The sequence below is a fragment of the Asterias rubens genome, chromosome 10, assembly GCF_902459465.1.
Source record: "Asterias rubens chromosome 10, eAstRub1.3, whole genome shotgun sequence".
NCBI classification, from domain to species: domain Eukaryota; kingdom Metazoa; phylum Echinodermata; class Asteroidea; order Forcipulatida; family Asteriidae; genus Asterias; species Asterias rubens.
Window position 1 is genome coordinate 19,073,535 of NC_047071.1, and position 27,980 is coordinate 19,101,514.

The following is a 27,980-nucleotide window of genomic DNA, read 5'->3' on the forward strand; positions in this document are numbered from 1 at the left end:
AAGCATCTTCTTCTTTCTTTTGAGTACTATCCTCAAGAGGAGATTTTCGCACAGAGGATATTCCTCTGTACAGCATATGGGCAAGCATGTACAAAAATACACATTTTGAAAACTTTAGAGGCACACGCAAATTGTGTTTTGGATAAAATTAATAATGTTTTATTAATTAAACCTGAAAGCGACTAGTTAATTATCGACTGTTGGTGGCGCTATTTAACGTGTCTGTAAAAAAAGTTGTTTTTGTGGACAGGAAGTTGGTTCCGTGCGCATTCACGCTTTCGCGCAAGCTTTGCATTTGTAGCGAGGAGGGTACCAATCAATGCTGGAGCAGAATGAATGGGAGAGATTAGATCAGTGTGTGACTTTTAGACGAATTTGTTTACACTTCAAGGTCAAGTAGTCAGCAAAGCTACAATACAACCACCGTGGTGTGCACACCGTAGAAGTGTTAATTCATCATAGAGCATAGAGCAAGGACCAGAGCAAGGTCTATCTTGTTATAATAATGTAAACTGACTGAAACTGCCATGGCCTACTGCTGTACATGGCTGTACTAGCTAAGCTTAAATCCTGAAATAGTTTGCAAATGGAAGTCGTAAGTAAGTAAGATTTAATGATCAATGATGATTGACTATTCGTATTAATTAAATTTAAAATTCATTTCAGTTCAGTTCAGTTCAATTATTTCTACAGTATTCACAAGTATAACTGGGGTACCGTGTAACAACAGTAAAATACAATACAGTATTGTAAACAGGGAGTGAAACTGTAGAGGAACCCATATAAAAGCACGGCTTGTAAGTAATGGGTGAATTGAATTGAATTGAATTTGGAAGTATTATTATGTTTTTCGTATCCCAATAAGCCGATTCACTATTACAACTGCGCATGTCCGTTACTGCTGACAACGCAATTTGTTTATCTCCCGTGACCTTTTGACAATAAACCCGGGTATTGTCAAAAAAAAGGTCACACTCACAGGAGATAAACAAATTGCATTGTCAATGTCAGCAGTATTCTTTTTCTATTGAATGAAAAATGAAGATGTACCTGACACTGCAGTACCTGTGTATGACTTATCTGGTGTCAGGACACTTCGTACCTTTGAGTTTGACACTTCGTACCATGGACACATCTTACCTTTTCAAGATACGACTTTGGACACTTCGTACCCTTGCACCACTTGCACCACCCTGTCTGATGCCCTCTACAGTTGTATTACCACCGTTCATTTATATTACACAAACAGCACTTTTTTCTTCAGGCCAATTTGGTTAGCCTGGAGTCATTTGAATTCCTACTGCTTGAGCACCAATCAACCTAGTTGTGAAACGTAACCCTCCTGCCTACAATCAAACACCCTTAGCTTTACGTCCAAACTTGTGGATTCTGCTGAGTACACTAGGAACATAAATGTTAACGTAAACTTACCTGTACACTAGGAACATAAATGTTAACGTAAACTTACCTTAACCTTGCACTTGGACACTTCGAACCTTCTTACAAGACACTTTGTACCTTCTCACAAGTCACTTGGCCCTGGTACCTTCTCACGAGACACTTCATACCTTCGTACTAATTTGGGATTAGTGCATCGTTTATGATTATTTTGTGCTTTGTGATCGGATGATTATGAAATGAAAGCAAATCAAACCAACTGTTACTATTTTGTTGGGACCAACAAGGGAGCCATTTTGACGATTGCGTGATTGTTTGACTTTAAAATATTTGTAAAAAATATTGGCGAAAGGCGTTGAATTAACTCATACAAAATATTAATTCCACATTCATAAATACCTCAGACAGTTTCGCTATTCCTATTGGTGAAGAGCGCATCACATGGGTGTGTATAAACTTTTGTTTATGACCGGTAAAAAGTGTTAATACATGGGCGTGACACGCGACCTTGCACCTGTTCTTATAAGACAGTTTCTTCATTCATATTGGTCGAGAGCAATGGCTGAAACAGTTGTGCCACATCACGCGATGCGCACAGCATTCCCTTATAAGGAGTTGATTACCTGAGGGCGGCAGAGGGCTTCCATTTCATAGCTGGAGGGGTGTTGTGTTGAAAGAAATCATTTAACAATTATCATTTTTGCATTTATTTTACTTTTTGACCAAAAAGTGATCTGATGTTTACGACCGAAAAAGTATTTATGAATGGGAATCAAAGTGTTTAATCGGGTTGCAACAAGTGGTTTAAACCTGCTGAGGCCTGGTTCTTTATAATTTACCTTGACATCGTCTCGAAAAAATTAACGGCACATTTAATGGTTGACTTATAAATGTTTAAATGTTCTGTTAAAGGCAGTGGACACTCAAAATAATTATTAGCATAAAACCTTTTTGTTGGTCATTGGTGACCAGTAATGGGGAGAGGTTGATGGTATAAAACATTGTGAGAAACCGTTCCTCTGAAGTGACATAGTTTTTGAGAGAGAAGTAATTTTCCACGAATTTGATTTCGAGACCTCAGATTTAGAACTTGAGGTCTCAAAATTAACCATCTAAATGCACACACCTTCATGTGACAATGGTGTTTTTTTCTTTCATTATTATCTCGCAAGTTCCATGACAAGTTGAGCTCAAATTTTCACAGGTTTGTTATTTTATGCATATAAAATGTTGAGATACACCAACTGTGAAGGATAGTCTTTGACAAAAATACCAATAGTGTCCACTGCCTTTAAAGTGCATTTGTGACCCACTCTGTGAAAATGAGTCATATGTCGCCCAATGCAATTATTAAGTTATGGACAGTTTAATTTTTTTCTTTTTTCTTTTGTAGATCTTTAGTTGCATGGTTGACCTTTAGAATCACTTACTTTTAGGCAATAAAGCTATGAATACAACAATGTTGTGATCATACTTAATGTCTAACTTGTATCCTTTTGCACACAATGGTAGTTTTATCATTTTACTTGTAATTCGTTTTTTACATTAAATTGGTGTGTGGCTAATTTCAAACAGGAGTAAACTCAGCAACGCGATACACCACAAAGCTTAGACACATACATGTACCCAATTAGTGCTGCTGATGTGTCCTTTCCAGCCATGCATAACTCAATTCTTGAAATTGCCTACATCTGACTCATTTTCACAGAGGGGGTCACATTAAAAAATTGTTGTCGTAAGTTGTCGCGAGGGGTCGTGAGTTGTCGGTATTTAGTGCGACCGCATGGCATCATTTTATGTACGTAATACTCTTGCAATACAGTTCAAGACTGTGTGTTTGCCCTTGTAACTCCTAAAAACTAAGACAAAATAAAATACTAAAATATTAAGTTATTCTGTTTTTTAATTATTATACTTTTGTCCATTCAGGTCAGTGCGTGTAGATGTTGGCAGGATTCAAACTGTGACTGCAATTCCAATGAAACCTTCTCATTCGTGCTTCCAAGAACAGATTCTTTAAATCCAACCCTTCTTATCCGTGTAAAAAGTCAGTTTTACTGGCAAGATCTTTTCGAATGTTAAAGCAATAAACACCTCTATAGTGTGTGCTTGAAACACATCTTGCACACAGTCTAGGCCTACATGTTAAAAAAAAAAAACAATTTCCACCAACAATATTCGTAGAACAGTGGTCAGGAAAACAAACTGAGTAAGTTTTAAAAAACAAATTCATCTAAGTTGTCTTCCCATCCATCGTGAGCTTCCAAACACCTACGTGGATACTCGCAAACAGACTCCTGAACTACATGATACAAACAAATAACTTTGAAGGCCTTGTTGCAGTGTAGTTCATGCTATTGTGTTGGGGGTGCAGAGCTCGAAGAGGGATTGTCATCACCTCACACTGTTCTAGCCAGTCATGGTTTGTGAGCTGTAGCCACAGGATCATCAGATACAATGTTCAAGAAACTCAAGAAAGGACGGGATAAGGAGGTAAGAATTGTCAAACTTTTTTAACTTTTGAAATATTACTTGCTGAGGTGCTATATTTGTATTTAAAAAAAATATATAGTAAAAAACAATTCAACAAACCATGTTTTTTAGCATCTGTGCACTGGATTTACACGTCTCTCCTGAAAACATTGCTCTGTTATTTTTTTATTTTTATTTTTTTAACTTGTCGATTAATTAAGCTGAAACTTCTACAGGTACATTAAATGGTTTGTAAGTATGTCTTTATTCACAGTGAGTAAGGATTCATGTCAAGGACAAAAACTTGATCTACAAAAAAGTATAAAAACCCTTTTACTGCCCTGTTGCCAGGAATATCTTTACATTTAGTGTACTGGATCTAGCTTGAGTGTGCACATAGTACAGCTTCAACAAGTTTGGTAGAATGGTTATTCCTAACAAACATGATCAATACAGAAAACTTCAATGTGTGATTAAAAATCCCAAAGTAAAATTTTTGAATGGCAGACTGGCAAACAAAGAACACTTCAAAATCCCCAATTCCCCATTCCCCAAAATCCCCAAATTCGTGGAAAACTACTTCTTTCTCCAAAACTATGTCACTTCAGAGGGAGCCGTTTCTCACAATGTTGTATACTTTCAACCTCTCCCCATTACTCGTCGCCAAGTAAGTTTTTAAGGTAATAATTATTTTGAGTAATTACCAATAGTGTTGAGTCCACTGCCTTTAAACAGTCACTTTTACAATTTTTTAGTGCAGTAGGCCTACATGTAGTTTGCAAATATTTAACAAAATATATACAAATCAATAACGTGGGATGGTGTTTGGGGAGTACGATTGATTTCAACAACAGGTTGATGGGTTAGTATTGATTGCTGAATTCTGAAGTGGGCTCTCCAAAAGTTTGGGATTAATTAATCACTTTTCGACGACAAGAGCTTTTGCATACACAAGTTGGGTTTGATGTGTGAAAATCAATTAGTAGGGTACACAAATAGGTTGTGGTCTAATAAATTAGTTGTAGACCATGAATAAATACTTCAAGAAGATTCCGCCATGATCAAGTATTGAAACATGGGATGGCTAGTCTACATGGTCTAAAACGCTTGCCTCTCACATGCTCTCACCAATGTGGTGTGTTTTCCAGCAAAGGCTGTGTGAATTGGATCTCTTCAATTCCACAAGGGTTTTTCTCCAGGCCTTCCTACGGAATAAATAAAGTACTTTGGTCTCTGGCTGTGCTTTGAAGTCATGGGTTGATGTGGCTGGCTGCCAAAGGCGCCCTCTGCATGCCTGCTGCTTAAACACATTGTAGTTGGTCTTTCGCAATTCTGACTTTCTGTGCAGCCATGATAACTTTACAGGGCTGTTAAAAAGTCCAATGGGAACAGCACTGTGAAATTTATGCTATGCAAAACTCTCAGAATTTAAGTTCACGTGGGACGCACTTAGATTTAGAATTAACCAAAAGCCAGTCACTGTAACTTTCCACTAAAGAAAACATCCAATGGGAACCTGGCTTTAGCTGCAAGTTCTTGTAGGGATGATTAGCCTCCCAACAACAACAACAACTCTTCCAAGAAGCCTATGTACATTGACTTGACACATGGTTGACCTGACACTTGTTTTAAAAAGCAAGATTTAATTTCATTGTGGAATAAAACGATGGATTTTCTTTGAAGTCAAGGAAAGTGTCTTGGTATTCATTGCTCCTCAGGTCCTGTTTATCAGCTTTCCACCAAATCCCCAAAACTTCCACCTTGCTCTAATATTCTTTGAACTTTTAATCCCCAGAGGTAAATATTTACAAAAAAGGGCAAGTCCTTAAACAATAATTTGTCTGGATACCTGTAAATGAATACACACACTGGCGTCCAAATTGTATCAGCCTCTTACAAGACTAACAATAGTTTAGCAAATCCTTTGTTTGCACTCAATCCAAAATGGGATATAAAGTGTTGATTCATGGGTTGTGGAAACAGCGGTGGAAACATCACATTTTAAAAAGGGCTTCAGACCATGTACACTACACGTTCAGCAAATAAAAAGAGATGCATACAATTGTTTGTGAATGGATTAATGAATGTAATGCATACTTGAGTGTTGAATTTTGTTGGAGGAGTGTTTGTGTCTGCTTTGTACCCTTTTCAGCTTGGTATGTAAGTGACAAACAACTTCAAAAAACTCCTTAAACAATAATTTGTCTGGATACCTGTAAATGAATACACACACTGGCGTCCAAATTGTATCAGCCTCTTACAGGACTAACAATAGCTCAGCAAACTCCTGTTTTACAATTTACGTACAGTATGTAGGGCAAACATTTTGTTGTTGTAGAAAACCCAAATCTTTTGAAAACCAATAATATGAGATCCTTGGTTTACATTGAAATTATAACATTTCTTGGGGTTTTAAATTTTATAAATGCCTTTTCTGTTTAACTTCAAAATGATTTTCCAATGTTTACTGTTAAATGTTAATTGTTCAATTCTCATTGAGTATCTAATACCTACGTAAGACAAAATAGATAAAAATTCTCTTTTACAAACAGTTTACATGTTTTGTTAAACTTTGTTGAAAGTTCTTTTTCAGTCATGTTGATTCTGGTCCTGTAATAATATAATTTCTGGTGTGGTACAAATTTTGAGCCGCAGTCTTTCTACACCTACTGTGTTACTTGAGTAATGCACCCCAGATGCAGCTAGAAAAGCCCAGAGAAAACTAATTATAGATTCAATAGTGGGGGTGTCAAATGTCAAGATGACTTCTTCCTCTCGCCTGGGGACATAAGCCAATTATTTCAGGAACCCCAAACAACATTGAAAGTGTAATGAGGTGGAAAATGGGTGACCATTAAATGTTCTTACTGTAACTGTCAAAGAACCACAATCAATGGATGATAAATGGAGGAAGCTTCTTAGTGATCAATATATTGGCACACAGAACATTAAGAATGCTTTTAACAATTCTAGTTCAAACAGTGAAGTGTCTGGGGCTGTCAATATTTTTTCTTTTAAAACTGGGATTTTGACTTTTCTTGAGCCTGGAGATGCTTACTTTTAGTGCTCAATGTAGTCAATTTACAGCGCAACTTGCATTATTTATCTTTAGGCTTTAACTCATTGTCTGCACACCAATTAGTATGTACAACGACTGTTTCAGTTTGTGTATTCTTGATCAAGAAAATTTTTGTTGTTTTTTTTCAATTTAAATCTAACTTTACAAAGTTTGTTTCATACTTATATCAAGGTTCAAAGAATAATAACAAATGTTTTAAAACAAATTTTATGTAGTTTACTTTTTCTTACGTGTAGGCTATGTTCATAGATTTATTTTTTTAACTAGTTTGAATTTGTTTTTTAAGTATTGATTTAATCTAAAGGTATGTTTTCAAATAAAATGTGCGTAAAGTAAGAAGATTTGGTCTTCTGTAGGAATAAACAAAAAGTCAGAACACATATTACCTACACTGCACATTTGTACTTGTACTTTGTTCATGTAGTTGTACATTGTCTTTAATACTTGTATTCTAATGAATGTTTTGCAGGGAGAATGGGGTAAGAATGATGACAAGTTGATCCAGGCTGTAGAAGCTGGGGACATTGAGAAGCTTCAAGCAGCCTTAGCCAAGAAAGGAACCTCACCAATCAAGATGGATCCAGACGGAAGAGTCCCGTAAGTTACACACAATTTAACAATCAAATTTATTTGTTGTATTTTTGCAGCATCCAACAGCCAAGCATTTTATGTGTGCTGTGCATTGTCCTGAATGTTACAGACCCCTCCCCCCTCCCCCTGTGGGTTTGCAGGGTTCTCCCAAGACTGGGGTATTCCGGACCAAAATGTTTGGATGTTTTGCTGAAGCACCCTGAATGGGAGACTTTAAGACGGTCCTTTTTCACAGTATTGCACGTGCTCAGACCTACGTACGCAATACTAAGCATGCGCACGCTCAGATCCGCAAAAAAGGACCATTACATGTATGTCTCCTGCCGCCAGTGCTCAAAAGTATCCTATTGAAGCTAGATCTTTGGAATGTTTACTTGGTTATGCCATAATGTAGGCCCTACACTCTGGAACAAACTACTGAGAAAAACAAATTTTTCAATTTTCAAAGTTGCCCATGCACTTTGGCTGCCTCTTAGTTTTCTGTAAACGTTGTCTTGTGTGACCATGGTGTGACAAAATCCTAAAGATGCTGCAGTTGGTCTGAAGAATGTTCCCCTTCAAGACATACAAGAAAGAATGCATAGGATGTAACAAATTCCATTCAAGATAGTGTTTTTAGGAAAAGGAAGGCACAGGTGTAACACTCCAACACCTAAGTCAGAGTCTTAGACATTTGTAGGAGGGTAAAAGAGCCACATGTTTTTTAAGAATGTGCATCTCGGATGTAACAAATTATATGTTGCCACCTGCTCCTGGGGTTGAAACAAATTCCGTTCAAGACATTATTTGAGGAAAAGGAAGGCATATCATAGGTGTAACACTCCAACACCTAAGTCGGAGTCTTAGACATTTGTAGAAGTGTAAAGAAGCCACGTGTTTTCTTAATCATCAATAAGAATGCGCATCTCAACTGGAGGACGAGAGGTTTAAATTGTAAATGATGACTCAGCTTAGGAGGAAGTACAGGGTACTCTGTTTGTAAGAGGAGGCCAGTGCCCTCAAGAGGATTGATATTAAAGACAATGCACTGCAATGGTAAAGTCATTAGACTGCTCCCGTTTGTGAGTGGTCTGCTGGACAATGCTTCTGCTGAAACATCCAGGGGCCAGTCAAAAACAATATTTTCCAGGTGGTCAAGGGGGCTACTTGCTTCCAAACCTATAGTTACACGCTGTTTACACAGGGATTGTTTTGCTATTTGAATGTTATATCCAGTGATAAACCAGTTCATTAATCAGTTTCCCTTGTGGTTAATTTGCAATCAATGTGGGCACTGTCTGTTATGAAGCTAGTTCTTGTACAGCGCATTCCACAATAACCTTCTAATGAGCTAACAACATTCCTTTAATTTGTCGATCCCCCGGGGAGTACATGTATGATGTATGCAACCCACCATAGTGCTTCAAAGACCTTTTCATACTTTCTCTACCCTCCCCTCCCATTTACCCAAATTATACCCCTGGGTGAAGAGAAGGAATTATAGTAAAGTATCTTACTCAAGGACACAAGTTTCACGACTGTGACCCGATCCACACTCCAATGACTTAACCACCAGAACTTGAATTTGATGCTCTTAAACCACTCAGCCATGACACTCTACAAGTAACTGTAGTCAATAACCAATGAATCCATGATCTTGATACTAAAAAATCCCAGTTAAACTTGTATCCCCTGCGCAGTGTATGTAATACGTACATGCTACACATGTGGCTGTGACATTCTCTATCCGCGATGATTAATACATCTGATATAAACTTCTTTTTTTAACAAGAACCGAAAGAGCAGTCTTGAGGTCAGATATTATTCATTCTAAATAGCACAGGGTGAGCAAGCGTCGCTATTTATAAATCTTTCTTCTCAGTGTGTTGCCGTGTCGAACCGCCTGTTAGTGTTTTAAGAGTGATATAACAAGACTCCTTTTAGCGGGTCTAGTCTGAAGATGTTAATTAGATGAGACATAGGCTGTATTTATCTGGCGACGCTCTCCTTACTGTCTGATCCAATTTCCCAAGTTATATAAGGGTCTGTTTGTAACTATCGTCACTTGAAAGAAGAAAGTCTGGATGGACTTCTAAATTTTTTTTTTATATGTAGTCAGTAAAACGTAGTACAAATGCAGTAACTGCATGTCTCAAAAAATATTCATTATGTGAGGTTTGAGGTAGCTCCATTACATGTGAAACAATCACCGCTTCTTTTCATTTTCATTTCCATGGTTCTACACAACACGTGAAACCTAACTTGTTTATACTCCAAATGTACAAAGTTTCAAATCCTAAATAAAATACTATAACTGTTTCATCCTTGAGAGGGCAAGGCTATTTTCATTTTGCTTAGGGCAATTCCAGTGAAAAAAACTCACAGGCTATGGGAAAACCATTGAAGGGGCACCAAGGCCAAGACTTGTTTCAAAATATTTTGATGCGAGTGGCAGAATTGCATTTAATTTGGGAGCCACTGATAATCAGTCTCATTGTATTGTTACTTTTAACTCTAAATTCCTCAGGTTACATCTGGCTGCTGAGCTGGGTCAATTTGGCTGCCTGGATATTATGATTCAGCTTGGGACGACTGTTGCTGCTGCAGACAGTCAAGGTAACAACACTTAAAAGTTGTTGATTTGTCTGCCCCACTTTCCCAACTTCCTCTGCTTGTGTTTTGTGTTTCACAGGGAAGGTACACATGCCAATAAAACCAATTGGGCTAATTGAAGTATGGGAAATATTCATCATGTGAGTTTGAAAAAACTACCTCCATGGTTTGAATGGCTGAACAGAAAAGCTTGTTGACATGTGGGTGTGTGCTGAACCCAGTTGTTATTTGTTTCTCTAGGCTAATTATAGCTTCAACGTCTAGAGATTTTTCTGTGTCTGTGTGTAGTTTGCACTTTCTTGAGTTCAACAAATTTGTGCATTTATGTTTTTTGATAATTTCATCACATAACATGGATGATGAACTACGAACATACGAGTGTCCGACTCGGATAAAATTGATGACTTGGTATCATCATACATGAAGTTGCAATTTCAAAATTTCTTTTTTATGGTAATGTTTTATAAATTGCAAATTACAATGTCAAAATTCAACGGTATGCTGACTATAAACTTGTTAAATGAATAAACCATAAACCATTTTGGGTAATCTTAAGTGTGGATACTGGTCCCAGACATTTACTAATGTTGCCTGCGTGCTTAAGCCACTCTACTCCAGTGCTTCGAGTTCCTTAAACTAGCATGTAATTCAAAATGCCCCCAATCAATACACTGTACCTCATGGATTGCAAAGATCATTGTGAGCCTTAAAAGTCAAGGAAGGCTATAATTTCAATCTCTGATCCGTTTAGGAAGTACCTGTTCCTTAGTTTACCTTAACGAGCCTGCAGGAGGTGCAGAACCAGAAATCTGATTGGAAATGTTGAACTCCTGTAGCAGTTTCCACCAGAAGTTTCTTTTCTTGGCGCACTTGCTTGGAGTGATGTGAACTTTAAGGCTTTGACATTTGCAAAAATGAGAAGCGTCAGCTTTTAGCAACTCTGGTTGCGTCTGATAAGCTATTTATAAAAAGATGGTCATCGGCGTTTGGGGAGACTGTGATCAGTTCTTTCAAATGTCTTAATGTTAGTTCACTCTATAAAAATAGACACTCTGTATTTTTCAGTTAGAGTGCGCAGTTACTGTTTGTTATGAGCTTTTAATATTGAAATAAAATAACAATGTGTTCATGCATTATGAGGAAGGTCAGGTATTTTTGACACAACTTGAGCTGATCATAAGCCTTGTGACATTGTGCTTTAATTGTGCTGTCTTCACATTCAAAAATGTTCTATATAGTTGTCTAATTGTCTGTATAACTCCAAATGCCAAGTGGTGACACAATATTTTTTTTTTTCTTTGAGAAGACATTTTCATTTTGTAAATGGCACATCCATTGGAAAATCGTTAAAGTCTATGGGAAAGTTTTTGAAGGGCACAAAGACCAGTGGCCTTTCTGAAATTCCATGCCTGATTTTTTTTCCTGTTAACCCATTTTTTTTTCTCACATAGGCTGCACAGTGTTGCATTATGCAGCGATGGGCGGCCATACAGACTGTGTGCAACGTCTTGTTCAGGCTGGGGCACCGTTGAATGCCAAGGAAGTCACAGGGAAGACTGCTCTCCATCTAGCTGGTCAGTGTTAATAGACCTAATACACTTGTCCCCACTGCAGTTGGGCACCCAAGTGTACTGTCGACTAGTTGCTCCTTGGCCCATTTTGTGCGTGAGGCACACACTTATACATGTAGAGCGTCTCAAATGTCAGAAGGGTAGGAACGTTCCTTTTGGAACGAAAGAGTATGCCCATGTCCGTTCCGCAGGAACGTTCCTTTTGGATCATTCGGCTTAACCGCCACAGTGCAGCGGTCCTTTCGAATGTTCCAGTGGTCCAAAGGATCAAAGTCATATGTCCGTAGTAACGATCTTTTGCGCTGGGAACATGCCCAACTTTTGAGACATTCCCTTACATGTACATGTAGTTTGTGTTTCCATTGTAAAAAAAAAATTGTTTTCAACTCCAAGATTGTGGCAGGATGACAACAAATGTACAAGGGTCATGAGGCAATTTACAGGAAGCTAGTTCCAGGCAATCTCTCTGGTGATGATTATAATCTGCCTACATTTTCCAATGTGATCTCTGTTGAGGCATTTACTAACATTTCTTGAAACAAGATCAACTTCCTGTTTCTTAATGTTTTCCCATTAATTATTTGAGAAAAAAAATAAACTATATTAGTGCCAGTGTCTTGGCATATGATGTGCTTATGTACAGAACAGAATGGTCTTCATACATGTACAACTCTAAAGGTTCATTTATTTCCCAAGCTCCTACAGTATGTACTCTAATGTAGCGTCATGTGTTATTGAAAATTCACTTCCATCATTCACCTTTAGAACCATAAACATTGCCAATAATAAAAACAAAGCTAGATGTCGATTAAATGCACCAAAAAGTCCTCGAATTGTTTCCATTTAAAGTTAGCTTTTTAACCAAGAATAATTATAAATTTTCTGTTTTGACACGTCAAGTTCTTGGAGGCCACTCGGACTGTGTGAAGATTCTTCTGAAGGCAAGAGCTTCTGTCGACACATCAGAAGAAGTAAGAAACTCACCATAAAACAAGTGGTGCTCATCCTGTATTTGTTAAGCGTTATGCAGAGCCATGAAATTGGCGGTGGTTCCTTTATTTCATGAATTATTCATAAAAGTCATGACTGTAAAACGACACTTGTTGTTCCCAGGAAAAAAAAGTTTTTTAAGACTGATAAAATGTCTAAGTATGTATTAAACATCCCGCTGAATCAGGATGCTTATCTTTTTGAAACCATTTTCCCTGCTTGATAGTTTGGGCGTACAGCGCTAATGATGGCAGCACAACTGGGGAACCTTACTATCTCGAAAGATCTTATTGAGAAAGGAGCAAGAGTCAATGATCAAGACCATCTCCAACGGTAAGTAAGGCCATATCTGGATTGACAGCAACAGTTTTTGGTTGTTTCAGCATTGTATAACTTACATACTGTGGACATGGATTTTGTTAGTTCTGTCTCACTGCAGACCATACAAGTTCTGGCCTTAAATTACACTGTATCAATCAAGGCCATGGCCCCAATACCCTGGTCTTGGCCTTGGCAAGGCTCTGCTGCAATGGTTTTTGCATTGGCGCCCCTTCGAAAGTTTTCCATAAACTTTAACTGTTATGTCCTTACATTACACTGTAGCAACCAAGGCCATGGCCCCAATACCCTGGGGTGGATTGCACCAAGCGGTCTTAAACCAGTCTATGCGCTATAGCCGGCTAACTTGAAACGCGCTTAGACAGTCTTTAATTATAGACCGATTGCAATAGCGCGGTTTATAATTATAGCCAGTCTTAAATCTTAAGCCTGCTCTGAGCTGGCTATAATCGGTCTTTGTTTTGGGTTTTTAAAGATGGCGCTGCATTTGTTAGTTGTAGATGATTTGATGCAAAGAGCTCTACGACGAGATTGTGTTTTAGAAATAGATTACAGTTACACCCATGAGAGGCATTATGATGATGATACAGTGTATCGTAAATATATGTTCCCAAGAGTAAAAAATTATACAACTCACAGATTTGATATCCAATGATTTAAACCAAACAGTAAGAAGAATGCTGTACCGCCAGTGACTCAGAAGTGCTTAGTATAATGGGACATTTGTTCGTATCCCAGGTCGAAATTCCAGTTGAACCTAGTTAAACTGGGTTTAACTGGAACTAGTTGAAACCAGTTGATAAACTAGTTAAACACAGTTAAAACCAGTTGGTTTAATATGGAAAATGGACAGAAACCAACTAGTTTATAATTTCAACCTAGTTGAACACAGTTAAACCTAGTCCAAACCAGTTGGTTAATATGGAAAATGGATGAGTTTGGTCACTTTCCAGTTGAACCAGTTGACCCCAGTTAACTAGGTTCAACTGGAATTTTGACCTGGGATTGCATTACTTTTCGCCGACTTATCTAAGACCGGCTTATTGCAACAGGCTTAATGACTGACTAAGCTAAGACCGTCTAAGACAGATAGCCGGCTATAACTGACTGGTCTTAGACCGCTGACTAAGACCAGTTTATTGCAATCCGCCCCTGGTCTTGGCCTTGGCAAGACTCTGTGCACTGGTCTTTGCCTTGGTGCCCCTTCGAAAGTTTTCCATAGACTTTAACATTTTCTGTTGGAAGTGCTCTGTGCAAACTGAAAATAGCCTTGCCTTTTCAGAGATGGAAATCCAGACCTGCAAGTTAGCGCACCTTTTTTTGTTTCCAAAAACACAATGGTTATTACCATGGCACAAAACCAAAAGGTAAACCATTTTGCTTGCTGAATAGAATTGAAACTGGGCCAGGTGTCCTGTGGTTGTCATACTCCCGTATTCCCACATGGCTTCTTAGATGGGCAGTTCTGTAAACAGATCCAGGTGGCGGGGCTGGTATGGATTGAGTTTGAACCACCCGTCATGCCCGTGGGGAACTTAGTGAAATAATTGCCCTTTCTTCTCTTGATGACTAACTCCTCCCCATTCTAAGTCCTTGGACGGATGCCATTCCTGTGACACGGACGCCATTCCTGTGACACTGGCATTAATAAATTAAGGGGGGCAAGCCTGCTTGTGTATTCCCAACACATAATCTGCATGAGTCATTCTGTGATTTGTCACAGGTCACTTATTGTGTACTATATGGGTCAGAACAATCAAGCAGACTGGGACAAACCATCTTGGGTCTGTACCCCTTGCAGTAGCACAGCTAAACTGTCGCCTGACCGCACCACGTCTAGCCTGCCCCTAGTTCATAGTACGTCCTTCTCATGTTAAGGATGTTGCCACTCCTTCTTATTGCAGGACAAGATGATTGCCCAAAATTGTTGAGCAGGCTCAAATGTTAAGAGCACAATTTCCGATCAAACCCCTCTTAGCTAGTGCTACTTTGTCTACTGTTTACACACAGTTTAAGCTGGTTCGGCTACATTTTTTTAGAAGGTATTGAGAACGAGTTCGTTGTGATGGGGGTCTTAGAGAAGATAGACAATATGTTAATCCTCTTAAATGGAACATCCTGTGAGGAACTTGGGAGTTTTCTTAATCTCTAGACCAAGAGGAGACGTACAGCTATTTTAATTATTGCTCTCTTTCTTTTTTTTACAAAAAATTATGCAGAGAACAGATTGCCTTGCAAAACTGTTGTGAAACTTAGATACACACAAACTAATTAACTACAGACAAATAAACAAATAGATCAAGATACATATCTTAGAAGGATGCTGGAAAATACACTGTAGACAGTGATGTATCATCCCATGATTTGGATAGTACAATGTTTATGCAAATTATTATAATTAAAGGGGTCTCCAAGGTTAAATTCAGTTTTTTTGTGATGCATTTAAAGAGACCCCATCAAAGTGTGAGAATGACATGTAACACAAGGCTCTAACCTCATGTTGAAATGGTGTAAAAATGCCATTTTATGTTATACTCTTTCAGAGCAAAATTTTAAGATGACGTCAGGGGTGGGGGGATTGGCACCCTTCGTTTTGCCCAAGTGCCATTTGCCATTTGCCCCTCTGGTGTACAATGCACCATGGACCCCATCACAGCATACAACAATTGTAAATTGGAAACCCTTGCCTGTATGCATTTGCTTCATGTGCATTTACTGACAGTAATAACAGTGACAGTAAATTATGAAAAGCATTTGGTACTAACATGTTACTCATCATGTCTGTTTCAAGGCCGTTTTCTAAGTTATTGCATTTTGTATGACTCTACCACATTTATTGCATTCTACATGTCTTCTTAACTTACATGTAGGCTTATGTTCAAATTTTTGCTATTGTGTACAATAACAACTATTACTTTTATAGATTTGTGCGCTTTATAAGATTTCATTATTATTTTTATATTTTTCTAGAACCTCACTGATGATTGCCTGTGAGCATACCCACAAGGATGTTGTTGATTTATTAGTAAAGAGAGGAGCTCGTACCGATCTGATCGATGCTCAGGGTTATGATGCAGCTTACTATGCTGAGGAGACCGCTGATCAAGACTTGAAGGAAAGTCTAGAGTCGGCACCTTCAGTGGCAACATGGGACGTCAGTAAGTAGTCAATTCATTTCAAAATACTTTTATTATCCATAGAGTATACTCGGTGTGTCGTAGCCAAGAGGTTAAGACCACCGGACTTAAGCTCTGGTGTTTCTAATCGGCAGAGTGTGGGTTCAGGAGTCAAGACACTTGTGTCCTTAAAGCCATTGGATCCTTTCGGTAAACAGTATTGTCCAAGGCCCACACTTTGTGTATCACAACTTCTATATCAAATAACAAACCTGTGAAAATTTGGGCTTAATCGGTCATCGGAGTCGGGAGAAAATAACGGAAAAACCCACCCTTGTATCCGCGCGTTTCGCCGTGTCACGACATGTGTTTAAAATAAATCCGTAATTCTCGTTAACGAGAATTGATATTGTTTTACTGTTTTCTCAAAAAGTAAAGCATTTCATGGACTAATATTTCAAGAGAAGTATTTCACCACTACCTTCTGTAAACCCTGTAAGTTATTTGTAAATCTGTGAACTTTTTTTTTTTTTCTGTACCGAAAGGGTCCAATGGCTTTAAGCAAGACACTTCAACATTAATGCTTCGACCCAAGTCTACTGCCACCAGAGTCAATATATTGTGGTTTAGTAACTTGATGACAATACGAACTCTAGTTAGTGTTTAATCGGCTTGTAATGTTAACCTTTTTAAAACAATTTTCAGAGGGTGCGGATGAAGCAGATGATGAGCCTAAAGCAGACTCCATTGATTATGTGGACCATTTTGATGCTAAGAGGTGTGACTCTCCCATCCCAATCACACCAAGACAGCAGGTATACAAATTGCATTCTGGATAAAATAATTCCACGGTAGAAAGAAAGAAAAAACATGCCAACAAAGTATAATAAACAGAAAGTTTTAACTTTAAAAAAATGTTTTCAAATGTATAAATTATACATGTTTTTAAAAAGTAAATTAAGTACACTGTTGTAGTAGTAGTTTGTTTGTGTGTCAATTGTTTAAATGCCTTGGTGCCAGCAAACAATTGAGGGTGCACTGCTCTGAGGTTATTCCAGTCAAAATAAACTGTCATACATTGTAGATATACAAGTCATCTCACATCAGGTGGTTAAAAGCAACATTCAGCATGATAAGGCACTCAACAGTGTTTACTTTGAATGTAAGAAAATAATTCCTTTTTCGTAAATGTTTATAGAATGGCAATCTTCATCAGATGACCGTGTCGAATCAGCATGTCGCTAACACGTCACCCTCATCAGCAAAGTTAGCTCAACATTCAAAAGAAATTAAGGTGAGTTGGTATTTTCAAAATAAATAGTAAATAGCGTGAAGTTTTGACCATAAAAGACTAAAAGACAACGCAGCACCCATGAACAAGTTTAAAAGTGTAACATAAGCAGCCAACTAGAAAAACTTGAGTATGCACAGCTCCTAAACACCAACACATTGTCATTCTTTGACCTCCAACATGACATCTTATGCAAGAGCTCTGTCGTTGAGTTTGACATCACATGGTCACGACTGAGAGAGCTACCCAACCATACAGGATTGCTAACTACATTTGTGGTTGTTTATTTCTTGGTTGTTTATTTCTTGGTTGTTTATTTCTTGCTTGTTTATTTCTTGCTTGTTTATTACTTGCTTGTTTATTTCTTGCTTGTTTATTTCTTGCTTGTTTATTTCTTGCTTGTTTATTTCTTGGTTTATCAGGAGATAGAGGAAGAGAATGAAGTTCTTTATGAAGAGCTGAGTAAATTAACTTTGGATCATAAGAAATCATTACTGAGTGTTTTGACACGCCCCTAAGGGTGTGATAAGACGCTATATAAGGGTATGTTCAGACGTGGGGTTAAACTAGTCCTTAATCCGAGCACCGCGGGTGTCCAAAAGATAAACAAGACTTAGTCCAAAATTGGCTTGCGTTCACACAGTGAGTTTATTCTGGTCAAGCGGACTAAACTAGCCCACGATGTTGATTATTGGGTCATGCATCGGCGAACCTTACCATTGCTGGTTCCGGTTTGTTACATTGTCCATGCGTTTTCCACAGGGTTTCGATCCGCTATCGTCTCTACAAACCTCATGCGTCATCATGTATTCCATCTTTAAAGACGGCAAAATCACTTCATATCCTTGCTTGGCCCTAGCACAAACGCAATTCTATTGTGCCCGCTGAAGTTTTCTGTTCCGCACTGCCCTCGATGAACGAAACATTTACACGTTGTTGTTGAAAGCTTCAAATTATTTTCGAGTGTGAACTTTTGTAAATATATCACAACTTAGTCATTGAGAAGTCGTAGCCTACACACATTCTCATGTTACGTTAAAAATTGTTTTTCAATTCAACATTAGTCTGGTACTCGTATAACTGTTACGTAAAGTTGTTGAGGGCAGGAACCAGATACAACCTAGCTTTCGAACCCAAACTTTGGTCTTAATATTGTCAATCCCGTGTGTGTAGCTTAGCTGTGATTAGATGCCACTTTCTTCAAAGCAAAACCCGTTCGTTATCATAAAGTAGCGTTGCGCACAGAAGAAGTGAATTTAAAAACTAAAAAGTGCTACTAAAAATGAGAACTTGTTTTCGTGCGACGTCCGTTTCAAACATTTTCGGCGAAGGGGAATACCGGGCCCCAACACTTAATGGTAACAGAAAGGGAAGGCAGCGGAGAGACGCAAGGAGATACTATAGTATAGCTCCATGGATTCATGCAGACACCACCCAATACTCGCTGCAGATCCATCCATACACGTGGAATGACGTCACCTTTGTTGCCGCGGTCATTTGGGCTAAAATAGACCGGATGTAGCAGGTCAGTTGCGTTCCAACGATGGTTTACTGGGCCTCGCAGCGGGGGTTGGTCGTAAAACCTGGGCTAAGTTAGGCTAGTCCACCAATTTTTTGGGTTTAGTTTAGCCCAGCTCAGTGGATCAAATTAACCCTCGCGGACCAGAATATTGCGTTCCCACGCAGGGTTAGTTTAGCACTTTTGGATTAAGGACTAGTTTAACCCCACGTCTGAACGTACCCTAAGAACCTACATGTAGTATTAATATTATTTCTTGGTTGTTTATTTCTTGGTTGTTTATTTCTTCGTTGTTTATTTCTTGGTTGTTTATTTCTTGGTTTATCAGGAGATGGAGGAGGAGAATGAAGTTCTTTATGAAGAGCTGAGTAAATTAACTTTGGATCATAAGAAATCATTAGAGAAGATGAAATCACTGGAGCATCAGCTACAACAAGCCAGCATGGTAAGCAGGATCCAATGTCAAGAAAACACGCATTTCTTGTTCGAAAAGACGGTCAGTTTATATTATTGTGTAGCCCGTACATAGTTGTTCATTATTTGATTGCTGCACCACACCACCTTTCATCCTTTGCATTGCCGTAAACAAAAGCAAATCAAATTTTGTTTAAATATTAAAACTGTTTATTCTTTAATTTCATTTTAGGGTCATGGAGACAATCTCAGGAATCAGGAATTCGAAGAGGAGGTACTTTTGATAAACATTGTATATTAATTACGCTTATATTAAAGACAGTGGACACTATTGGTAATTGTCAAAGACTAGCCTTCACATTTGATGTATCTCAACATATGCATAAAATAACAAACCTGTGAAAATTTGAGCTCAATCGGTCATCGAAGTTGCGAGATAATAATGAAAGAAAAAAACACCCTTGTCACAGGAAGTTGTGTGCGTTTACATGGTCGATTTAGAGACCTCAAGTTCTAAATCTGAGGTCTCGAAATCAAATTCGTGGAAAATTACTTCTTTCACGAAAACTATGGCACTTCAGAGGGAGCCGTTTCTCACAATGTTTATACCATCAACCTCTCCCCATTACTCGTCACCAAGAAAGGTTCTATGCTAATAATTATTTTGAGTAATTACCAATAGTGTCCACTGCCTTTAATTGTGTATGTTTGAAAGTAATGTTGTCACCTCCTTTACTATATTATATGATTCCATGCTTTTTACAATTGTTTTTGCATTTTTGATGTAGTCTTTGTCTGGTGTAATTATTTTATGTGTAATCAAGTTTACCTATTTACTGCTTGCCTGTTTGGGGTTCCCTTTTGCTCCACAATGTATTTTGATGATTGTGCAATAAACTACTAAACTAAACTAAAAATGTAGATTAATATTAGAAAGGAATTTCACTGAACTAGTTTACAGACTGTGGAATTTTATTTAATGTAATTTTGTTGAATTAAATGTGTTGAGGTCACTGTGGTTCAGTGCTTTCTTTACAGAGTTTAAAAGCTGAATGTGATAGACATTTCTTTTTCATTTTTTTAAGGACATTTATAAGCAATATCTGCAAAAATATATTCATCTTGTCTCATTTACATTTGTTGAACTACATTTAATGTAATTTGTTTTTAATTCATTTTTGTTTGTCACTGTAGTTTAGTGCTTACTTTACAGAGTTTCAAATTAGAATTTATTCAATATTTCTTATTCCTGTTTAGTTTGAGAACATGAAGCGATATTTGCAGATGGAGAAAGATAAAAGAACAAAAGCTGAGGCCGAAGTTGATGTCCTCAAGGCACGTCTTGTGTCAGGCGGGGTGAGTGTTAGTCATAGAACTCTTGTTTTTACTCTTTGCTGTTTTACATTTTTCTGACATTTTACAATATTGTCAATTGTTGTAATCCATATAATATGGGATTTGATACATTGCATAGTGTGATATCAATGTATTGATATCTACTTGCTTGGTAGATTATATTCTTTTGAGAACTTGTCTCGCAATATATTCTACTATGGCGTTGATTTTTAGAGAAGATTATATTCTTTTGAGAACTTGTCTCGCAATATATTCTACTATGGCGTTGATTTTTAGAGAATTTGGGAGACTTCTCAGTTCTGAAAAGAACTGTCTTGCTTATTAACTACTACCTGGGCGGAAATTAGGAAATGAATAAATAAACACAACAAATGTAGTATTTTTGTTGTTATGATAGTTATTATAATGATGTTTAATTTGTTTTTTTTGTAGGGATCTGTAACTGAAGATGACACTGAAGTTGACAGTAACTGGGGAGACAGTGACGATGATCTCTTTGATCTTCCAGGTAAAAAGCAAATCTTCAATCTGTTCAAAATTTCTGGTTATAGAGTTAAGGCCAAAAGATCATTTTGAACAGGACTTGTTCTATGTGTTTTCTAACTGTAAATCATCCAAGTTTTGAAAAATTTGCAAAAACGTCAGTCAATTGTATTTAAAAAATTTCTGTTTAGTCATTGGGAAAGAGTCTGCTTTGGTCTCACTCGAAGCCAAATATCATTGATTTAATATCAATCAAAAAATTCACTTGGACCTCTAAGTATTTTATAAAGCACCTTCTTAGCACTTTCTTTCATCATAATATTAGTATTATTCAATTCAATTCATCAACATTTATTTCCACATTGTTTAATAATTTTCATTGTTTCTCCAAGGAATTGGTGGGTCTCCAGTAAAGGTCAAACCAGCCAAGAGGATGGATACGGCCCATAAAGTTAACGGTGAAAGTACTGGACTAGTGGCCATCTTACGCAGCCAGATTGTATCCCTACGCCAAGAAAATGAGGAGCTGAAGAAGAAGGTTAGAGTACGAGTTAGAGTGTTAAATTTTTACTTGATTTTTCACAACCAATACTTTTCTTTGCTTCAACTTTTGCTTTAACCTCGTTTTGTATACTTTTAGGGCAATTCCACTATTGCTCAGAATAACACAGAGGTCAGACATTTAATAATTATTGTTATCTGTGGCGATGTAATTTGTGTGACTGTGGAAATGCCTGTTACTGTTAAAAGAAGTTCACATTATTAACCTGTTTTTGCTAAATACTGCCAAAAAGTTATTATTATTTTTTCTTAATTTTCGTTCGTACAACAAATAATTCTTCAAAACTTTAACCTTATGGGTCGTATCCATTCTCTTAGCTGGTATGACCTTAACTGGTGACCCCCAATAAAAGTACTTCTCAACTGAGCCTTCTATTAAGACTTATTTATACATATTAGCATATTTTTAGCATACATTATAATAAACACTTTCCCGTTTTCTGAGAAAAACACAGGCAGAACTGGGGGAAAGTACTGAGTTCTTGCTTTATACACAACAGTGTAGGGGTAAAAACAAATTGTATTCTTAATCCTGCAAAACCTAAGATCTATTATTCTTATTAAGTACATGAATATGTAAATTAAGGTATTATTTTACTTTCTGTAGTCCAACAGAAATACTCCTTCGGAATTTGACAGCAGTCGAGTAGCTGAGCTTGAGGATGAAGTAGCTTCGCTAAGGGAGGAATTGGAGGATGTTGAAGGGCGTGATGTAGTCTCAATGGACGACTACAATGAGCTGAAGGAAACTAACAGACTAGAGATGGCAGAACTTAATCAAAACATTAAGATACTGATGGATGAGATTGCTAACATATCACAAAGGGTGAGTTTCAAGCTCAAGCTTTCTCTTATACACAGATCATTTTCTTTCGCCGCTCCATTTCTTTGGAATCGTCCCTTTGTGTGCATATTCACCAGGCTAGCTCTTTGGAAACTCATTTGTTTGAAGCTACTTATTTGTAATCTGCTTATTTGTAATTGTATCTTTCTCTCATTATATATTTGTTTGTTCTCTGTATGCGCTTAGAGGCTTTGCATTACGCACTTTACAGATAAACTTGTTACTTCTGGTTTAGCTTTGGTTTCCGCTGAGACTTTTTCGGATAATATAAGAAGATTGTTTGTTTTTGGCTTATTAGCTAGAACACTGATAACATTTGTAAGTTTGCCTTTCGGAGATTCCTTAGCATCACAACCAGATTCAATATAATAGATGAAATAAATTCCTACAAGTTGATTGATAGTTATTATTCATCCTTTTTTTTCAGCTTGCCGTATCCACAGATGAAAATGAGAGACTGAAACGAAAGATTGCTCAAGACGGAAGAAAGACCCCTACCCCTAACCACACCTCGTTGAGTAACCTCCAGAATCAGTATGATGACCTCCTCCAGCAGAGAGAAGACCTTAAGGACTCCATCAATAAACAATCTCAAGTCCTGTCCGATCAGGCGATTGAATATGAACGCTTGAAGGGCAAGCACGAAGAGGTCGTCGCTGAAAACAAGCAGCTTGTGAATGCGCTGAGTGAACAAACAGTCAATGGCACGACATCGGAGGAGTCTGAAGTTCTCTCTGCTGAGAATGCCAGACTGGAGAGAATGGTTGCCAAACAGTCCAAAGCAATCGCCCAGCAGAGTGAACGGGGGAGACGAGATAAGCAGAAGTACGCAGAGCTCGTTGCAGAGCGGGATCAACTCCGAAAGGAAATGAAAGGAAGGACAAACGGCAGCTATGACAGTCTTGATAAGGACTCTTACGACGACCTCGTCGATGAGAACCATAGACTAAAACACAGCATTAAGATGCACGAGGCTAGCCTTGCCAGCAGCCCCGATAAGAGTCACTGCGATCAACTAACCAAAGAGAACTGGAGGCTTCAGGACGAAGTCCGAAAACAAGACGACGAGATGATCCAGCTACGGAGAGAAGTTAGGAACTCACAGAAAAATAAAAGCAATGGACAGACGGAAAAAGAATCCACAGATAGCAGGATACTCCAGGAGAAGATTAAGCGACTGGAAGGGGATGATCTTCAGAGGAGTGAAGAGGCCAGGAAGTTCACCGAGCTGGTCGCTGAGAACCTTCAGCTTCAGAACACTGTCCGTGAACAGGCAGAGCTCTTTGAGAGCCAGTTGCCTGCCTCGATCGGGTTTAGTAAGAAACGCTACACTGAGCTCCTGACTGAGAACAGGAAACTGAAAGCTCAGTTAGCTAAGGAGAGCCCCGACAGGGGGATGAGAAGTAGAAGTCAGGACGACTTGGAGGTGGTCAGGAGGGAGGTTGAGACGCTTCAGCAAAAGGTACTGGAGAGCGATTCTAAATACAGGCACATTGTCACCGTGTACAGGTCACATCTACTCAGTGCCATACAGGTAAGAAATTCTCCAAATCGAAAATTAAAGACACGTTTTGGAACTCTGCCAATCTGTCTTAAGTAATTGGCAAATATTTATTGGATCTAAAGCAGGCATTTAGGTTTTAAAAGAGGAAAGATAGTGGCAATGAATGCCAAACTTGTTGGTTGAAATATTTTTTCAACCTTTCCCCCCTAAAAATATCATTATTGTATACCCTGAAAGTCAAGTACGTCTTAGGTCACCTCTTGTACTTGATACAGTTGTCCTACTTTTTCCAAAAGACCAAATTAATATTGTGCCTGATTATTTATGTTATTATTGTAGTATGGATTTGATTAATCCATTGTTTTCCCCCTTTTCGTTTTCTCTTACAGGACAGTCTCGACCCAAAAGTCAAGGAATCGCTGTTAAAAATAAGCAAAATACGCAAAGGAGAAGAGTTTGTGTGAGAGGCCACCTTACCTGATGCAACAAATTTACCCCACCTGAATTATTTTAATTACCTCTTTAAGGTGTATTAATCTTCTGAATTTGAAATTCAATATTATTTTTTACTTCCACCACTTTCAACTCATTCGTGATTTTTTTATGTGGCTTATTACTTGACCTCAGAAGTGGTTGGTTCAAAACTTTTGAGCCAAAGGCTTCATGCCTGAAGCCTTTCTCGGTTTCAAATGCTCTTTACCTAGTAGGTTTTTATGTCCAATATTTACCAAAAGTATTCCCTGTCGTTAACATTATTCAATCCTCTTGAAGACGATCAGAGCATACTGATCAAAACGTTGAGTTGTCAACCACCAATTCTCTTCAAAATCCACACTACTCAAAAGAGATTTACACATGGTGCTACTGCAAACCTCATTTTGGTTAGACTGTTCCAAGTTAGAACTTTTCTGAACTTTGAACAACTTATTCCAATAATTACTGTTTGCAAAAGGAAATGCCCTTCTGTTCTACAAAGTTTAACTGGAATATTGTTTAATAAAAGATGTTAATAGATGTTAAATATGTTTGCTAATAACCATAATTAAACCTTGAAAAAGGCGCAGCAGATTGTGTTCATGACACTACTATGCAAATCATGTCTGCCTGTTTACAAGATGGTACACTGTACAGTTTTAAAGTTATTTATTTTTTACACTTCCAGAACAAACAACAAATTTATTATGCGGAAATAATCCACCTGATGTAAATATAGCTTCATGAATCCTGCCAGTGAGTCATCGTACATTATATATACTTGCTTAATGGATTAATTTTTTAATTTCGTTCAAATTATGGTTAAGCTTATTTGTATGATTGATTTGTATTCAGTGACATGAGTGATAAAGAGAAAGAACAATGTTTTCAGACAAATTGTATTCCGCCAAACTTTTGGTTGGTGAAAAGTATTGTAAAGAACCGTTGAAAAAGTCCGAGCCAGATTCAGTAAAAATGTTTCATATATTTGTGTGCAACTTTATTGTACAGTCACTTTCGATTTTCAAAACAGATTTTGGTCAAACAGAAAGGTCAAACTAAAAATTTTGTGATTCTGTACTCATTTTCCAATATTCATCAAGTGAGTGGGACAAATGTCTCTAAAAGCTTTGATTTAAAAGAGCTTTGTTACTTTTTCTTCCAGCACTGAACAAATTATCACCGTCCTGCTCACTGTCTTCCATCTTTTCCACTTCTTATTCATGAGCTTCAATGTGAAATGTTTGAGGTTTCGCAACATGAAGTTAGACTGAGATTTTTATCCGATAAATCTACTCCGCGCTAGTAGAATAAAGAAAGACAGTTATTCTAAGAACAAACTCTACTTGGCAAATAACAACACATGGTGTTACCGCAAACCAAATAATATACATGTATGTAGAACAAATATGTTGTAAATTTGAAACTAAATTCAATGACAAAACATAAATAATTTAGTTGTTTTTGTCTTGATCAAAAGGTGCTTGAACTCATTTTCAAATTGTGACAATCTTTGTTGTATTTATTACTGAACTACCTACCTACTAAATATAGTCTAATATGTGTAAATTATTGTATATTTTGTTTAAATTAACTTGTTATGGTTTGAATGTCTTGACTTATACCTTGATTTTGCATCCACCCTAAATGAAATAAGATGTTAATTAATCTGATTTGGTAATTACTATAATTAACGAAAACTAGAGTTTAATGGTATAAATGAAAGGGGTTCCTGCACAATAAGTTTTCCAATCAAAAACCTCATTTTAAACCTGTTAGTATTTGTAGTTCATGTTCAGATATTTTACAGATACTTACCGTAAAAGCTAATGTAGAGTCTAATACATCTAGATGCACACAACTATTGACTCAAAACACTACATGTATTATTAAGATTATTCAATACTTGTGTACTTATTATTAGTAGCAGTTGAAATTTTTAATTTTTGAGTTACAATCTGGTATAAAGTTTATGGTCTATGATCAGGCTTGTGGCATAATAATTGCTACAGTATTCAGTTAACAATTTTTGTTTTCCTTGGAAATTTCAAAAATTCTTCAGGTGCTTTTAGGAAAGATATCGCAACCGCTACTTTATGTATTCTTATTTATCCATTAACTTTTTGGGGCAAGCAATACCAGTATGTCATAACCATGGGTGGTTGGTGAGGTGGGGGGGGGGGGCAAGAAAACAAAAACAAACAATGAGAGCGAAGTTTGATGTGGTTTGTGATATTTTTAAGGTTTCAATCCATTCCAATGTAACCCTAACTCACTTCCGAACTCTAACAAAATCTAGAAGTATGGTGAACCAACATCCAAACCAGTGGACTCTGATTATGGTGGTATGCCTCATCAAGTATTAAGCATGATGATTACTCGAGCAGTCTACATTTTTTTAAGGTCATTGTAAACCACTTAAGTTTGTACAAAGAAAAACAAAAAACAGAAACCACCAAACAAAACTAGTGCTTCAAGATGAGTAATATTTGTTTTTGCTTGAAGTGAAAATGTGTTGATTTTTATGCATGCCGTTGGTGCATATACATGTATTGCAAATTAAATAAGTATTAACAAGTAAACAAGACTGGGTTTTAATTATGTAGATGTATCTGTTTTGTGTCCGACACTTATTTGTGCGCTTCTCTATTTATGATCGCTGTTAAACTTGATACTTCATAGGGAAAAGAGGTACCTCTCGATTGGTATCCTCATATGGATTTCTTTATAACTCCCCTGTGCGTGGAAGGAGGACAACATTTTGTTTCAAGACAACCGAGTGTGAAATTGATAAGTTTTCTGCCATTCATTATAGTCTCCATAGGACGGTTAAATTCTGCATGGGAATGGAAAAACATCTCTTTTGGGGTAACTCTAGCAACAAAATGCAACAGTAAAGGCACCTTTTTTTTCAGGAGCCATTGTATTGCTTACAGCCTTTCATTACTTGCAGCCTTTCGTTACTGGAAAAAAAGTACTCTGCCATATCATTGTGAATGCTATGTAAAACATAGAGTCGGCACAAATTGGTATGGCATTATTGTCAACTCAACTCATCTGACTATCCAGTTCAGGTTTAGCAATCTCTTGTGGATGCATGTTCTTTACTTCCTGGTTTTGGTCTCACTCGGCTGATGCTAGTGATGCCTTGCTTTTTGTATTAAAACCCATAGCTTTTCTCATGAACATGAGTTCTATATTAACCACGTATGTTCCAACATCCAACTACATTCTCTGTATTGCTTTAAAGGGGATTGTTTCAATGTTTTATAGTAGCAACAGCTCCCCAGTGCTTTTTACTAAGTAAGCCGAGTATTTACCAAAGGTGTACCCTCCCTCTTAAAGGCAGTGGACACTATTGGTAATTACTCAAAATAATTATTGGC

General features: G+C 37.5%; 1 protein-coding gene across 3 annotated transcripts; it reads left to right on the top strand.

The window, feature by feature from the left end:
* The first annotated feature begins 261 nt into the window (after positions 1 to 261).
* Positions 262 to 27,980, top strand: LOC117295766 (ankycorbin-like). 3 transcript variants are annotated; one of them, XM_033778506.1, is made up of 18 exons: positions 262 to 603; positions 3,328 to 3,891; positions 7,419 to 7,546; positions 10,047 to 10,135; positions 11,584 to 11,706; positions 12,604 to 12,674; positions 12,920 to 13,026; positions 16,003 to 16,190; positions 16,854 to 16,963; positions 17,347 to 17,442; positions 19,287 to 19,403; positions 19,605 to 19,646; positions 20,630 to 20,728; positions 21,161 to 21,236; positions 21,604 to 21,749; positions 22,380 to 22,598; positions 23,044 to 24,150; positions 24,510 to 27,980. In XM_033778506.1, exons 2-18 carry the CDS (start codon positions 3,856 to 3,858, stop codon positions 24,582 to 24,584), a joined length of 2,829 nt encoding a protein of 942 aa, XP_033634397.1. In that variant the 5' UTR covers positions 262 to 603; positions 3,328 to 3,855; the 3' UTR covers positions 24,585 to 27,980. The 3 variants fall into 3 exon arrangements, with proteins under 3 accessions (XP_033634397.1, XP_033634399.1, XP_033634400.1); XM_033778508.1 differs by having other exon boundaries at positions 262 to 599; XM_033778509.1 differs by lacking the exon at positions 11,584 to 11,706.

Bases quoted from the DNA above. Each gene is read 5' to 3' on its own strand.
- LOC117295766 (XM_033778506.1), top strand. From the start codon at position 3,856: ATGTTCAAGAAACTCAAGAAAGGACGGGATAAGGAG. The intron at 12,675-12,919 runs GTAAGAAACTCA...CCTGCTTGATAG, and splicing joins CTGTCGACACATCAGAAGAA to TTTGGGCGTACAGCGCTAAT. The intron at 13,027-16,002 runs GTAAGTAAGGCC...ATATTTTTCTAG, and splicing joins GATCAAGACCATCTCCAACG to AACCTCACTGATGATTGCCT.